This window comes from Lactuca serriola, chromosome 8 (assembly GCF_051521515.1).
Source record: "Lactuca serriola cultivar US96UC23 chromosome 8, Lser_US96UC23_V15, whole genome shotgun sequence".
Classification (NCBI taxonomy): Eukaryota; Viridiplantae; Streptophyta; class Magnoliopsida; order Asterales; family Asteraceae; genus Lactuca; species Lactuca serriola.
Window position 1 is genome coordinate 142,958,476 of NC_136415.1, and position 17,612 is coordinate 142,976,087.

At 36.8% G+C, this 17,612-nt stretch overlaps 1 protein-coding gene across 1 annotated transcript; it reads right to left on the minus strand.

Annotated features, from left to right (window-relative positions):
* Positions 1-6,513: 6,513 nt before the first annotated feature.
* LOC145069865 (syntaxin-32-like) lies at positions 6,514-8,557 on the minus strand. Its single transcript, XM_079016809.1, has 5 exons — positions 7,871-8,557; positions 7,402-7,652; positions 7,139-7,311; positions 6,875-7,072; positions 6,514-6,735 (listed from the first exon to the last, which is right to left on the minus strand). Exons 1-5 carry the CDS (start codon positions 8,139-8,141, stop codon positions 6,576-6,578), a joined length of 1,053 nt encoding a protein of 350 aa, XP_078872935.1. The 5' UTR covers positions 8,142-8,557; the 3' UTR covers positions 6,514-6,575.
* Positions 8,558-17,612: the final 9,055 nt, after the last annotated feature.

A 17,612-nucleotide genomic window follows, 5' to 3' on the forward strand; every position in this document is an offset into this window, starting at 1 on the left:
TTTTTATTTGCATGGTTGTTCACTAGCTCATGTAATCTTTTATATTTTCTTTTATCTCTTTTTATTTAATAGTACCATTTATATTAATATTTTATTAGAAACTCCTTCAAAACTCACCCATCCCACCACAAGTAATCTTGTCTATTGTACTCCCACCCCCTTCCCCAAATTCGTTCTTTTCTTTGTCTTAATGACTCTGACGACGACCATCTCCTTTGTAGACCAATTTACAACCATTGGAAAAAAATTTCAAACCAAAAGCAACTTCATCATCAAGCTATAAACAATAGTCATGACATAAAAACAATTCTTGAGCTATCTGAAGAGACCCAAATGCATGGCTAATAAGAAAACTAAATTTTATTACTGGTATAGGAGAACACAGTTCAATGAAGTAAAACAGCATGTATAAGGTTAGAATCTCAAAAGAACATACGATCATATAATAGAAATTCAGAAGTTTTGAGAGGATGTGGAGGAGGATCTCGCCAAAAATGAGAGGAGTAAAATCATCAGATACAACAATTTAGGGTAAGTCAAACCTACGGATTTTACGGAGAAGAGGCTGTGTAGGAGGTATACCATGTGAGGAAGAGAGAGACCTTGAAGTCGAAGATGCTATATTAGATAATCATAAGAAGGAGCCATCGGAGGATGTCTATGTAAAGAGAGAGATAGAAGGGGAAAGAGAGAGAGAGAGAGAGAGAGAGAGAGAGAGAGAGAGAGAGATTTGTTTGGTAGTTGGGGTTGTTGGAGATTCTCAACGAAAGAATTATCAATGGAGAATGTGAAATATGAGAGTGTCATCAGGTCAAACTGATGGTGATTGGTAACATCGAGTTTCTAATTAAGGTTTCTTCTGTCAGATCCTATCAGAGTGTTTAAACATGGTTTCTTATGCACAGTTAGGCGACGTAAGAACCTAAAATTTAGAGAAAGTTGACTTTTAGTCAAATATGGACCAAAAGGGAAAAATTGTCATTTATGAGAAAAAAATGAGATTATGAAGTTATAACTTCATGAAAATGGTCAAGATAAGTATAAATCACTTATAAGAGGTTAAATGAATAAGTTCAAGAGAAATGATGCATGAGAATATATAGTTTTGGTCAAAAGGGTAAATTGATAATTTTATGCTTTTTGGGCCAACTTTATGACTTAATGGATTAAGACTCGTATTAAGTCAGTGAGATATGACTTAACAGAGTTGCAAACTATGTTCCCGCCTTCTCTTGGATATAAGGATCATAGAAAATGGGTTAGAACGAAGAAGATATGAATGTTTGAAGATTGGAAGAAAACTGTCCCAAAGCTGGAATCAGTTATGGAGTTTCCATCAAGCAGTTACTGCGACATGATAAGTAGACTCCACGACATGGTGAAGGTGCCGGAGAATGGGTCACATTCTCGTCGTAAGTAGAGGGCAATATACTTTGTCCCACGATGCAATATATGGGTACCATAGCACGGTAGCCAAGGTAGGATGTTGTTATGGGAAGTCATCATAACTTGATTACTAGACATTGATAAAGATTAAGTACTTAATGAGTTAAGTAATAGATGTGTATTAGAAGACCTTTTGATGATATAAAGAGATAGATTGTCCATGGGATAAGTGTTATGTGATGAGTCACATTACAAAGATAGAGATGTAGAGTAAAATGGTTCTTTCAGGGACAAGTGATAGAGATTCCTTCGGGAATGAAAGATAGATATTCCTTCGGGAATAATAGATGTGTATTAGTTTTTCCTTTGATGTGACCTAGGTTCATATCACTAAGTTTTAGTCCTATATTCCTAGCGACTAATGGTAGTCTAGATTCCTCATTAATCCCAATGTCTACATCAAGATCTATCAAATAAGGAACAACCGGATAGCAATGTTTTAAAAACCGGTTTAAACCGGCTGGTCGAACCAGTTAGACCGGGAACCGGTGGAGAGAGCGGTCCAACTATCACCGGTTTTATGTCGATTTCTGAACCAAATTAAACCGGCCGGTTTTTAGAAAAACCCGGTTGAACCGGTCAAAATAAACCGGTTAAACCGAATAAAAACACATGAAAAAGAACCATTTACACAATAATCTTTGTTGATTATTTTTCAAATCTATTTAGTTTTCTATAAATAAAAACATATGGTTAATGTTATAAAGTTTTTTGATGTGTTTGTATTCATCTAAAACTATATTTTGTTTCAGTATTATTCTTTAATTTCTTTTTGACGTATATGAATTTATGTAAAACACTAAAACTTATGGTTATGTGTTATTTTAATGTATTTGGATTCATCTTCAACTTATTTGTATGTGTATTTTTAATGTTTGAACTTGTAAACATCAAATTCATGATTTATATATGTATGTATGTGTAGGAAAATAGGAAAAACATAAAAATTATAAAAACCGGTTGACCCGGCGGTCGAACCGTTTAATCCGGGAACCGCTCACCATACCGATTCAACTAAAAAACCGATTTTTAAAACATTTTCGGATAGGATCATATCGGAGGTAGGGTCCGTTTAGTATATAAAATATAATATTTGGAAATCCCAATTTAAACACCTCACTAAATCTAGCGTATATATCATTCTCGTAAGTAGATCAATTAGTATAATGACTTGGAATTACTGATAAATCTTATTTATAAATTCATAACGAAGACTATGAATATAAATATAAGTTACACTGAAAGCGATATAAGTGCTTAACTTACAGAGATTTTCCAGACCAAAGTCCAAAAATTACACTGGTAAAACTTCGACCTGATAGCTATTAATGTCGGGAACTCAGGGACCTCAAGGCTTCGCCGAAATACCCTAAATACTAGGAAAAACTGGGCTAGAATCGAAAGAAAATCGAGAAAGAAGTTGAGGTTTGATTTGTAAGAAGCATATACGGAGACCAACCCATATATATATATATATATATATATACACACACACACACACACACACACACACATATGTGTATATATATAGATTTTGAAAAAGCACGTTGCGTCCAGGCGCGTCGAGCTTGTTGACGTGGCCCATTCTGCTTGCAACACATGGCGGGAATTGGCTGGACTTGTGTGGCTCCTTGTAGAAGATCATGTGCATCGCGCGTTGCATGTGGTGCATCTTGCGAAACTTCAAAAATTAGTAACTTCTCCATACAAATTCCATTTTTAACGTTCTTTATATCCACACGTATATATCAACGAGATCTACAACTTACATTTAGACTTCGTCGACTAATTCTCACTTTATTTTTATTTATTATTTTAGAAGGCTTAGACTGCTTATCTCCATTTAAAATTCAAATATTTTTCGTACGACGTCCGTTCTAGACTGTCTTTATATCGATAGAGTCCTATTAACGAGATCTCGACTCTAATTTAGATGGTTTCGGCTAATAATCGATCGATCTAAAATTCGATTTCTGTCCTAACACAACTGCCCTGGAACTTCGAAAAATCATAACTTCCTCATATGATGTCAGATTTAGACGTTCTTTATATGTACGCTCTCAGTTTTACGATTATTATCACTTTCATTTTGATTGTTAAGGCTAATAAGCAATCTATCTAAAATTCACTTTTTACGACACGCATAGCCGTGCTGGTTTAATTGTGAAATTTCGAAGAAGCATAACTTCTTCATACAAAGTCGGATTTCAAAGTTCTTTGTATGTATGGAATCATTGTCAAATGTCACATATGCTATAACTTTGGTTAAGGTTATTTACCCTAAATAACCTTCTATCCAAATGTTGTTTTTATTGCTCATTATTTCTTAATCGTCTAGCCTGAATTTGCGAGCATTACACCCAAAGATCTATTTGTTTCCACAAGTAATGTCACGTCGTGGTCACTCGAATTTAATATATATATATATATATATATATATATATATATATATATATATATATATATATATAAGAACTTGTACCTGAATGCGGGTGTTACAACTCTCTTCCACTTGAATTAGATTTCGTTCTCAAAATCCGTTGCTGCAAACAACTTAGGGTAATGCTACGTTATCTCTTCCTTAGGTTCCTACGTACATTTGGAATCCTTTCGGTGCTACCACTACACCTTTACCAAACCTACCACCTTATTGTGCATAGTCTTTGTCTTTCTGTCAAGAATCACAACCGGTTTCTCCACATAGTTTAGACGCTCATAAACCTCAATATCATCCAACGGGACCAGTGTGGAATCATCGGCCAAACATTTTCGTAGCTGAGAGACATGAAATGTGTTGTGGATATGACTAAGTTCGGTCGGTAGATCCAATCGATACACAACCTTGCCCACACGGGCTATAACTCTGAACGAGCCAATGAATCTGGGCCCCAACTTTCCCCACTTCCGGAACCGGATGACACATTTCCAAGACGACACCTTCGGAAGCACGAAATCCCAACCTAAAACTCAACGTCGGAACGACGTTGGTCGATATATCTCTTATGTATGCTTTGCATGGTTTGAAGCCTACCACACACTTGCTTAATCAAACTCTGTGGTCTTAAGCACTACCTCAGTGCTCCCTATCACTCGCTCCAACAAATCGGAGTCCGACATTTACTCCCATACAACAGTTCAAAGGGAGGCATACTAATGTTGGCGTGATAGCTAATGTTGTAGGAGAACTTAGGTAAAAGAAGGTAAGTATCCTAGCTCCCACCGAAATCCAATACACATGCACGAAGCATATCCTCAAGAGTCTGAATGGTCTGCTCACTTTGTCCTTTAGTCTGTGGGTGATAAGCAGTAATGAAAAGAAACCGAGTACCCAACTCCTCGTAAAACTTCCTCTATAACCTGAAAGTAAAACGGACATCACGGTCGGAAACAACTGAAACCGACACTCCATGACGTGCGACCACCTCCTTAATGTAGATCTCGGCTAACTTCTCAGCGAATGAGAACCACCACCAAAATATTGTCGTTAATTTAAAATTTAATTGAACTTACACCTCCCATTTCCTACAACAACCATCCATATATCTTATGCTAACAACCACCACCAAAAGAACCTCCTAAAAACTATTACGATGAACAAAACTGCAAATTATTCTTATATTGTATATTAACAAAATCCTTTTCGATGAACAAAATGCATATGAACAAAAGTGCATCCCTTATACACATCAATTTTTTTTTTCTCTTGTTAGCTTTTTTTTTCTTGTAGGCTCCATCCATAATTATCAAAAACCAATGAAAACAGTTCGTCTTTTTCGTTTTGGTGAGTTTTCTCACTATATTTCATATGATAGTAGATATCTTTTGTATGATAGGATATAAGTATTGTTAGTGTATGTTTATACAAGTAGACCATATTAGTCTTTTGTATGTATGTTGAGTTATTGATTATATCGTGCATTTATGTATCATGTCTGAGGGGTTGATGATAGAACGACGATAGGATGCAAGTCTAGATACTCAGATTCGTTGACAGAATAACGATATATTGTGAGTTAACCGTTGATCTTTTTTGAGGGTTGATGATGGAACAATGATAGGTTGCAAGTCTAGATACCCAGAGTCAGAACGACGATAGACTGCGAGTGAACTATTGATGGTGGAACGACGATAAGTTACAAGTCATTTGTTTGTCTCCAGTGTATATGTATTTAAGTATGTTGTATTATAGGAGACTCACTGAGCTTTATGCTTACGATTATTGATTAACTATTTTCAGGTACTTACGGAAACAAAAGGAAGGCCCAAACTTGACTGTACCGCATACACATCTCTGTTGATTTATGATTTAGACTTTCGTTGTTGTTGTTTTCATGATGATTCTAATACATTTTATCATAAAGTAACGGGGTGATGAAACAATTTTGATATATTGGTTTTATGAAAATGATTTTGGATGTTTGATTTATGCCTTTTAAAAAGAAATTTTGTTTGTTTAAAATTCAGGACGTTATACCAATGTATCTTCGTGAGGAAAAACTTTCATTTTATAGATTCTTATATATTTACTATGGCGATTAATCAACTTGTTGTAAATGACATTGAATTTGTTGATATTTTCGTCCATGTCCTTCCACTTTAAATTCATTTGACGCACAATATGACTGGTAGTTTGTATTTGTTTTAGAAAATTATCAAGAATCCATTTCCAAAAGGACTCAAATCATTTTAATTTGTAGTATCTGAATCTTCTGATCGACAATGTCGATCGAAGCCTTAGCTAACGCGACTTCTTCTTTGATGTTCCATTGTTTTACCTTATGCTCGTTAGAAGTCTGCGTGGGGTGGGGTGGGTGGGGGTGTGGGGGTCATGTGGCTCATTAATTTCTTCTTGGATTTTGTGTTGTGTTAGGTTTCGTTGCTTTCATCATCCAAAACTTAGGTTTAGGGTTGACGATAGGATATGTGCGGGTTTTCTAGCTAGAATGGATTAAAAGTTTGGTTTTAGAGTAATGTTTTTGAAGAGGGTCAAACACACAGTATTTAAAATTAAATCTCTTGCCCTAGTGAACTTCTTATTAGAAACAGTGATCCTATAATCCGCAAACATAAAAGAAAGAGCAAGAAAAAAGGCTCGTTGTTTCGTTTCATATCTCAAAAATATTGTTATATTAAGCAACAAAGAATAGAAAAATCATGAGAAATACAATTAATACAAAGAATATCTTTATCATGAGCCACCTGTTAGATGATATACTGTTGAGGTACCTCATCAGTTGCCCTTGTGCTCCTTCTACATTTGCCAATGTATCCTCCATGTTTTCATCAATCCTGTCAACCATATCATTTTCTTACTTAATACAGAAAAAAAAAACTCAATACAGAAATTTGTATTTTGGAATGTAAGGGTAAAATGGTCATTTAGTCTCTCATTCATACGGTTTATTCAGTCTAAAAAAATGGGACTAACCTGATTGCAAGCTCCCCCTGCTGAGAAACCATAGTTGCCAATTGTTGAAAAATGTTGCCTAATTCATGAATGGTGGACTCCACATTGTGAAGAGCTTCAGCTCTACTTTGCATGTAACTATCTTGTAATGGAACCATTTGTTGTTGCTGATTTTGTTGATCTTGAATCAATGGTTGAGATTCTGCATCAGCCTGCTTTCTAAAAAAACAGAAATTAGTTAGCTGTGTTTTTCTGTAATTTAACTTTGTTAAGATTTATCTTTACCTAGGGAACAATGCAGATGAACTTGAAGAGTCATTAGCCCATGGAGGAGGTGAATTTGAAGAACTGGATGTTCCCTTGTTTGCTAAAGGGCGTTGACGAACGAATGGATTAGCATTCTCTTTTGAAGTAGTTGCAGAAAATAACTGTCTTCTATTTTCATGAACCTTCAAATGCTGCAGACAAATGATTCAAAGTTCAACAAAAACATTGATAGAGAGATGATATGGTTCAGATAAAAGTATGGTTTCATAGTAACTGAGCACCTCTGTTCGCATAGTAAGAACCTCCTTGAACTCCTTTGTGGCTGACATCAATCGATTCTTCAGATTATCAACAACTGTAGTTGAATGGGTAGTTGTATCACTTGAAATACTTGCAGTTTCATTTTGGGAATTGCAAACAAACTGCAAATCTACTACTGCTGAATTGAGAACAGTAATGTCCTGTTTGATGACAGCAGTCAGCTCTTGGATCTCCATTGTTGGATCATCAAAAACAGATGTCCTCTTTGCCACTAGAAATACAGAAGTTAGAACATGTTAATAATACTTCTTCCTCCGGGTTTACAATTCAACATAGATTATTGATCTCACTTTTTGAAACTAGCCTGATACTAAAGCACAATTGCATATACAATTTTCCCAATATATTGATCACTAGTGTATCTAGTTTTATTAATAACTGTATCTATTGTTTAGTAAAAGAGAACTATGAGTGCATGAAGCAACTTACATTTGGCAAGCTTCGCTAGCTTTTGCGACGTTTGGTGAATTCCATACCCAATTTTGGAAGCCCTTTTGTTAAATTCCGACTGGACTGCAACCGTCGATCGCGATCCCGCAGTCTTGCTGGAACCACCAGCACCACTCCCAGCACCGCGGCTATTAACAGTCGTCTCTGTCGCATCTGAAATTGGATGTGATTTTCTTAGCCTCTCAGCTATGCTCGAAAACTCCTGACTCCGATCTCTATATGATGATCCTTGCCCGGATTTCACATTCATGATATACGCACAACGTGAATTTGTTTATGGAATCGAAGGAAAAGGAAATTGATCACAGTAACCCTAAAAACTAGTTGAGTGATTTCACGAAGGCATGACGAGAATTCGAATCAAGCAAAACACATGCTAATCTGCATCTTAGAGTGTCAAATTACAAGGGTCATTGATTGCATCGAGAGATTGGATTGCAAAACAAGACTTGTGAGAGAGAAGAATGAAGATCTAAGGAAAAACCTAGATCTGGGGAGATTAAAATTATTTGACGAAGAGTAACTTGCGACAGCAAAGAAATTTCCCGGTTCTCCTTTCGACCGCGTATCGCCGTATCGTTTTTTTTTTTTTTTTTTTTTTAAACAAGAAAAACGAATCAAGTGGAACCTATTCGTAATATTTCAAGTTTCAACGAGCATGTTCGAACTCGGCCGTAAAATATATTTACTCCAACCACTACAAAACAGGATTTGGTCCAAGATATGAACAACGCCTCATTTTCCCGTTTTTCACACACATACCCCCACATAAACGATTGAAGTTGATCCCCTCCTCTAAGAGCAGGTGCGTCTATGAGTTTTTTTTTTTCGAAAATTATTGTGTAAATGGGATCAAGAAAATGACGTTTATGTTCTACAATTGCGTCATTAAATCAATTTCGAATTTCATTGATTCGTCTGTTTAATTTTTGATGTTGATCATTGGATCTTTAATTTCTTCCTTAAGATGTGATTACGCTAATGATTTGATTATGAAATAATCGTGTAAATTGTTGTTATAAATGATTACAAACGAACGAAAATATTTGAATTTGAATTGGGTTTGAAATTTTTTACAGTAATTGTGTTGTTTTAGTTGTGTACGTGGATCTTCTCTTCAACACATAGAAGATCATTTGGTTCCTTGGTTGTTATTTGATTTGTTGTTAATCGTTTTTTCAATCGTTTTTTTCTTTCTGTTCTACATATGGTGTGTATGTGTGTAACTTGATGACAACTAAAGAATGTAGATAACTAATTTTAGTTGTGTTAAAATCTTGTCTAAGGGGCTGTTTGACATGATCTGAATTTTTAAGATCTAAATTGTTAACATGCTGTTTGGTTGGAACCTCTGAATTTCTATATTGAATTATAAAAATGACTATTTTATCCGTCGTATTATTTTATACTGAATTCAAGATTTTTATAAAATAGTTGAACCAATTCCTTCGATAGTTAAAAAATATATATAAACATCATACACATTCAAAATTAAACATACAAAATTAAACAAAAATCTAAATAGAAACATTTAGGATGACATTGTTATAAAATAATTGAACCAATTCCTTCACAAAGCTTATTTCTTCCCTATAAACCAATGGAAAAAAAATTCATTCACCAAAAACTAAAAACTGTTGGAGTAGTGTCTAAGTCCATAACTATTTTGGTATGTAGTTGACCCGATGGTGCATGATCATTTTGGGTTGCCTTCATCAAAGCAACTTGATTGGAGAAATAAATAGAGAGAGAGGTTATTATGATTTATTAATATGTTATAAGAATAATATATTAAAGGTGAAATCATATTTGTTTAATTAATATTGGTCAATAATTAATTAAGAATTAATTTTGTGATCAAATGTAATTAATTAAACTAGAGGGGCTAAATTGTAATTGTGTGATAGTTACAAAATAAGGTAAGGATTATCTTATTAATAGGTTGGACGAATTTAAGGTGATAAGACCTTAGAATTCGACTAGGATAAGGGTTTTCAAGGCTTATCTTATGGTTACTTGGTGGGCAAGCAACTAGATAAGGATAAGGATTAAAACTCTAATCTCTACACCTATATAAAGACCCCAAGGCTCATGAATTCGTCCATGCCTTCCCAAGAGGTCTTAGAGACGAATTCTTATACCTCTCCTCTCTCCTTATACCTTCTCCATTTGCTCTTGGTGTTTGTAAGCCATTAGAGGAGTGACACTTGTGACTCTAAGCCTTCCAGAGTCAATTCAAGGAGGAACTGGGATTGTTATTACTACATAACAATCAAGGTAATATCTTAAACCTAATTATATGTTAATATCGATTTCCATATGCTAGAATTAGGGTTTATAGCCTTGGATAACTTGCATGTACAATAGAGAAACCTAGATCCAAGCATTAGGGTTTGTATGAGCACATAGGATGTTCTTAGGACCAAAACCCATCAAAAACAAGGCGCCAAAAGTTAAATTCAACACTAAACACATGAGAAAATTCCTCAAAATTAAACAATAAACATAAGAACATCTCATATGAGATGCAAATTTGTAACCAAACATCATTATAATGGACTATTTATTCAAAGTTATATCACCATAAACCAATTGTTCATTAAATTTCTTGCAACTATGAAGTATTTTTGTATTCTTTGATAAAAAAAAACTAAAACTTACAGTTACAATGGAATCAAGCTTCTAGCAAGCATGTGCATAAGAATATAGTAGAACAAGCAAACAATCACAATAGTGATGTGGCTGTTGAGCAACATTGCAATGGCATTGGTCAAAAGGGAGCCTGTAATAGTTTCTAATGTTCTTGAAACTACTTGGGTTGAGTTGGAACCCATTGTTATGGGGAAATTGATTTCAATTTAGAAAACCGATTGCAGAAAATTTGCAATTTTAGAAAACTAAATTTCAGAAAAGTTGAACACTATCAGTAAAAAAACGAGAGAAACAGAGCGAGAGAAATACAAACCTATGGTAGAAGCGGCCGGAAATAGTGATTGGGAGGGTGGCGATGGCCAGAGATGGCAGTGGTGATGAGGGTTGTCAGCTATTCTCCGACTATTGGTGGAGAGGGTAGAGAGCGAGAAAAACATATTCGAGAAAGAACGAGGTTGTAGGGAGGCATAGGAAGCGACATTGGAGGAGGCGGAGGTTCTGGTGAGGTGATCGGCCGATGGAAAGAGTGGTGGAGGGTTGCAAGTCGTTGGAGATGGCTAGGAGGGGAAGCCGTGTCATGAAATAGAAAAGATGGGAGGGAATATATTTTTGGCAAAATAGGAACACGTGTTACTTTTTTTTTCCAGATATAAACTTATCTCTGAAAAATTAAGAGGTTGTAACATCCAAAATTTTGAAGACCAAGAAAGGAAAGAAAACCCTAAGTTTAGGGGTCGACTCGGCGAGTCCAAGGAGGGACTCGGCGAGTCCGAGCGGGATCCGGGTCGAGGTGTAAGTGACCAACTCGGCGAGTCGGCCAAGTGGACTCAGCGAGTCTAGTCTGTGCAAGGAAACCCTAAATTCGGGACTTGGAGCCTATTTAAGCGCCTCATTCTCTCCCCTAGGGTTCCTTTACTGCCTCTTTCACCCAGAACATTAAACCCTAGCCGCCATATCCTCTATTTGAGCCATTTTTTGCCTTGGAAGGTGCATTAAAGCTTGGAGAAGGAAGAAGGAACTTGGAGGAGCAAGAAGGGACCATAGATCTTGGATTGTGAGTTCATTCTGAGCATTTGGAGGTAATAAACTAGTTCCTGGACCCTTTTTGCACCTAGATCTATGTGTGGTTGTTGGGGCTTTTTAGCCATAATGTTATTATTTTGAGTTAGAAGCCAGATCTGAAGTTGCTACTTCAGATCTAAGCATATTATGGTCTTGAGAAGCATAAAGTAGCAGCCCTTGAGTTGATTATGGAGTCTCCTTGCCTTAAACCCTAGTTTGTGGTGTATTTTGCCTAGATCTCCTTCTCTACACGTAAAGTTTGCAACTTTACGTGAGGAATGGGCTTGGGAAGGGTAGATCTACAGTTTGGAGTCCATGCATGACTCAAAAGTCCTCTGCATGTATGGAGATCTGAATGGACTCGGCGAGTCCTTTGAGTGGGCTCGGCGAGTAGCATGAAGATTTGGAGAAACTCGACGAGTGGGATGAACAGCTCGTCGAGTCAGATGAAGTTGGGCAGGAACTCGGCGAGTTGGATGAACAACTCGGCGAGTCTATTGAAGGTTGTCTTGGACTCGGTGAGTCAGGTCGCGAAAACCCCAAACCCTTCGAGTTGAGACTCGAATCAGTGAGTCGAATGGAGACTCGGTGAGTTGGACAGGTCAGGACTCGGAAATCGGTAGACTCGGCGAGTCATGGACTGACTCGGCGAGTCGAGTCGCGAATAGAAGGACTTTGAACATATAAACTCGGCGAGTCAATAGGGTGACTCGGCGAGTAGGGTTGACCTGGAAGGTTGACTTTGACCAGGACTTTGACTTAACCAGAGTTGATTTGGTTGTCTTTCGGGGGCCAGTTAGACTTAGTGTTGCTTTGACATTGGTAGCTCGGGGAGCGAGTGGAGCAGGAGTTCAGAGAGTTGTCGGGCAGCAGCTAGTGGGTTCATTAGCCAGTTCAGCCAGTGCAGGTGAGTTTCCCTTTGTATGAATGGGTCTACGGCCACAATGCCGGCCCATGTAGTTATGAGTAGAAGACCTGGGGGTTAGTCCTAGGCACGGTATGCTAGTATGATATTCAGGACGAGGTCCAATGATAGAGGGCGGGTGCCCAAGGAATGGTTATGTGATAGTTTATATTTGTTGTCTGCGTGATACTTGTATGTGCCTTGTAGGGAGGTGAGTGTGGGCGAGGTCTTGTGTATCACCAATTGCAGAGTGTGGATGGTGTTCCGCATCTCATTAGCAGCAGATCAGGGGCGAGGCCCAAGTTAAGGAAAGAGTGAGTGTGGGCTGGGCCCGTATCTCACTATCAGTAGGAGCATGGATGGGGTTCCATGACTCATCAGTAGAGTTCGGTTGTTAGGACCGGAGGGTATTCAGACGCCCCAGAAACGTCTGACAGTATGTGATGATATGTTTATATGCTGGCAAGTTATGTTATATGTGATAGTGGTAGTAGGAGGGGGAATAGTCCCCAAGTTCGGTCGTTAGGACCGAAGGGTAGATCGGACACCCCAGATATGTATGATAATATGTTATGTTATGATATTTGTGATAGTAGCTGAGTGTGGGCAAGGCCCGTATCTCAGAGATAGCGGAGTGTGGGCGAGGCCCGTACCTCCATGAGTGTGGGCGAGGCCCGTATCTCCTAGCTGATTAGTATATGATTGTATATATTTGTATATTATGAGTTAGCGGTTGAGTGTGGGCAAGGCCCATATCTCTCCGAGAGTGGATTGTGGGCTAGGCCCGTGTCTCCCAAATAGTAGAGTGTGGGCGAGGCCCGTATCTCCCGGCTAGCGAAGTGTGGGCAGGGCCCGCATCTTCACGAGTGTGGGCGAGGCCCGTAACTCCTAGCTGAATGTTGTATGTTATATGCTTGCACGGTATGTGGTAGGGTGGGGAACTCACTAAGCTTCGTGCTTACGGTTTTCAGTTTTGGTTTCAGGTACTTCCGGTAGCGGAGGGAAGAGCTCGGGGTGATCGCATGGCACACACCATAGTTTAGACAGCCTGGGGATGTTTACTCTGATAACGAACATGTATTTTGGAAACTAATAATCTGTTTATGTTTTGAAATGATGAATTTGCTTAAAGTAATGTTTTATTAAAAGAAATTTTTAGTCTGAAATTTTGGGACGTTACAGAGGCATTTTCAGATAAAGAGGCAAAAAAATAATATACAACCAAACACTCTACATCTTAATTTTTAAGAGGTTGTCTCTTAAATTTTCAATTAAGAGGCTACCAAACAACCCCTAAGTCTTGAAATATTGAAGGAAAATGCCATTACTTAGTAACCAATTTTTATAATATTGTTTTGTTATGGAATCTTGTTAGAGTGATAATAATGTTAATATTCATGTTTATTGTAAAGATTATAGTATTCATCAGTGATGACTCGACCTGTAATGATGTTGTCAACATTTTTTTTGGATGATAAAGGAATTATTAGATGTAAATGTCATAAAGTAAATTGTAAATCAAATGAATTATTATAAAAAGTGTTGTCTGAGGGTAACATGGTCATTTTTCTCTTGTAATATTTATACAAATTTATGATTGCAAAACTTTAATTTTGAATATGATCAGAAGGGTATGAAGGAAGCTGAGGAAGATGATATCAGTAATGATATTGCAAATCATAGATTAAATGCCAATCACAAGTCATCAAGTAATGGTGTTCGTGCAATGCTTTCGGGGTCAAAACGGTCATCTAAGAGTGGTAAACAATCTGATAGCAAGAAGTGCAGAACCCATTTTGTGAATTCCAACGAGACTCATTTCCGTACTTATTTGCAACCAGTTGCAAGAATGGAATGGAATTGAATTCCAATTCCAGACCATCCAAATCTCATAAAATCCCATGAACCAAAACCCTAAGAGATTTGCATGGTCATGTTGGTAGTTCCAGTAAGTGGGTTGACTTTCTTTTCACTATTTTCTGACCATCGGTATTGCAACTACTCTGATGATTTGTTTTTAAAAGCTTCTATTTTCTTTCCTCTCCATTTTCTCTCACCACTTCATTTTCTTTCCTCTCCATTACTGAAAGACCCCAACTTTCATATTTCTGAAAGACCCAAACTTTCATACTTCACAATATTATTACTCCAAAACATGCTACTTGCATATTCATAAATGCAATATTTTACATTGATAAAGAGGTTACAAATTACTGGATACAAATCGACTATTACAAAGTGTTATATAATACATAACTACCCAAGATATTGTAATTTATACAAACATAAACTGAAGTACAAAGTACAATTACAAACTATTCTAAATCTTCGAACAATATACGATCATACTGTTTACTTATCTCCTGTAATTATTAAACATTAATAGGGTAAGCGGTGACGCTTAGTGAGTTCAATAATAGATACAATATAACGTTATGTCATATATATACTTTAATATGGCAGAAGCAAAGAGAAACAAGGAGCAACAAAGGCATATGTGAATCATGTGTTAAGCTTTCCATATCAATCAATGACATAACAATTTCCATACTTGATATACATCAATAAAGCTTCGGCCCAAATGGCACAGAAGACATAAGATTTCTGATTAACATCTTGGTAGATTTCAGGCTTATAGCCCTGTCTAACCATTTGCCAATGCCATAGAATAAAATTCATTCTCTTACGGAGACATGCTCTACATGGCCAGAGGCTACGTACCAGTACCAATGTGAATCTAAGTCCTTTCACAGATCACATGGTCAAAGGTATTACTTTTGCTATAAAAATAGCGAATAAAATAACACGGGAAAATAACTCAGAATAATAACACCGAAAAGCACATAGCACATATAAAACATAACATACAATTGTTCCTATATATTAAACTCACCTTGAATTAACCGGGGGTCAAAATAGTAATTTGGGCAACACTTCGGCTTTAAATATGACTTTCTATGTTGAAAACCGGAAGCTTAATTGAAAACCCGGCTCTGCGAAGGTAGGGCTTCAAAACCGAAAAGATAAATTTTTCGGGGTCTTCGAGCACCTCGGGGCATGTTTTGGGTGTTAAAAATAATATCGGGGCTTCAGGGGAAGTGGAAATAGCTAAAATATGAAATTTGGGGTGAAAAAGTGACAAAAATCCAAACTTACCCGACAAGTCTCGCAGCCCCTATGTATACTTGCGAGGTGCGGAGTTTGGCCGAAGGAAGGAGGACACGCGCCGCAGGATGCGAAGCTCGGTACACGCAGCAGCTTCGGATTGGTCCAGCAGCACGGCTCGGATGCGAGGGTCGGACGCCAAACGGCTCGGCTCGGACGGTGGCACGCTTTGGACGCGGGACTCAGACAGCTGTGCGACACACGTCGCTCCTCGGATGCGCCATGACTCGGATGATGCAGCTGCTTCGTGCGAAGGACATGGCCGATACTATTCATGCGAGTTTATCTGAAATTCTCGGATTTTGAGCCAAATTCTTCCGAAATTCATAACTTTCGCATATGAACTCCATTTTTGACGTTCTTTATATGCACGCGTAGCTAAAATTATGCTCTACAACTTTCGTTTAGACTTCATCGGCTAATTTTGAATTTAATTTTAATATTATTATTTTTAACAGACTGGGATAGGAAAATCCATTAAAAATTCATAACTTCTTCATCCGACATCCATTTTCGTCAGACTATTTATCGTTGTACTACAAATGACGAGACCTTCGATTCTCGTTTAGGTTGTATCGGCTAAATATCACTCGATCTAAAACTCAAGTTTTTAGCTGTCTACTACTATTCCGAAACTTAGAAAAATCATAACTTCCTCATACGAAGTCAGATTTTGATGTTCTTTTTATCGAACTTCTCGGTTTAACGAATATTACGAATTTCATTTAGATTACTAAGGCTAAAAAGTAGTTTATCAAAAACTCACTTTTTACGTCATTCGGCGCCGTGCTGGTTTTGTCGCGAATCTTCGATTGGTTATAACTTCTTCGTTATAACTCGGATTTTGATGAGGTTTCGCCCAAATGTTTCTAACGAGATTATCTAAAACTTTCAATAATAAAATTTTACTTATTTCAAATTTTATATTTTCGCTAAATTTCACTATTTGACATTTGATTGGAATCTCATAAGACTTCCAATACATTCTGAATGATTTTAAGCATAGTTTTACTTCAATTCTAGTAAAAACTATCTGTTAGAACTCAACATTCAAATTCACATAATATTTCATAGTATTATTTACTTAAAACACGATTTCAAAACGTGTATGTTACAATTACCAATAATTAGGGATCTCAATGTTACACTTAATTCTTTGGTGGGAAGCAGTTTATCCAACAAGGTATTTATGTTGTTGATTCAGTTTTCTAATTTAGTAGGATACCCAATCTTGATCCTTTTGATATTCTATTCAATGAGCAGGACCCAAAGGTCACATTCCCTCAAGGAAAAATGGTACCCGTGAATTCTTTCAACACATTACACCATTATTCAACCTTTTGGGGCTTAATGCTTCAGTTTTCCATAAGTTTAATGGCTTCTGATGTATTAAGAGTTTACACCATTATTTAGCCTTTTACAATCCATTTTCTTAATCAACTTTTTTTTTTCTGAGCAATTTGCAAGGCTTCATCAGGTACACATATAATTTGATGGGTGTCCTGTTATTTGGTCATGTATATCAAGAAATAATGAGCAATGGAACATATGATCTCTAATTATCTTTTCTCAAAAAAAAATTCCTTCCTGCTCATTTTCCTCTAATTATAAAGAAATAACTTGATGTATCATTTCTACTAATGTTATTCACACATTAGTTAGATTTTTACTATTATACTTTACAGGTGAACAGGTATAGAAGGCTCGATAATAATGTGACACGTTATTCGGTTGATATCGATTCATATGGCTTGGTTAGTTTCTTAGTGTTTATAAATATACCTACTTAATCATTTCTTATTTTATTATGTTAGATTATATAGCATTCAACTGATATGTCAGTATGTCACCAACTTTTAGGTCTTGCCCCTTGATGAAAACCAATTACAAAAAATATTGTATTTGTATGATTATCTATGCAACTATTGGTTAAGAGAA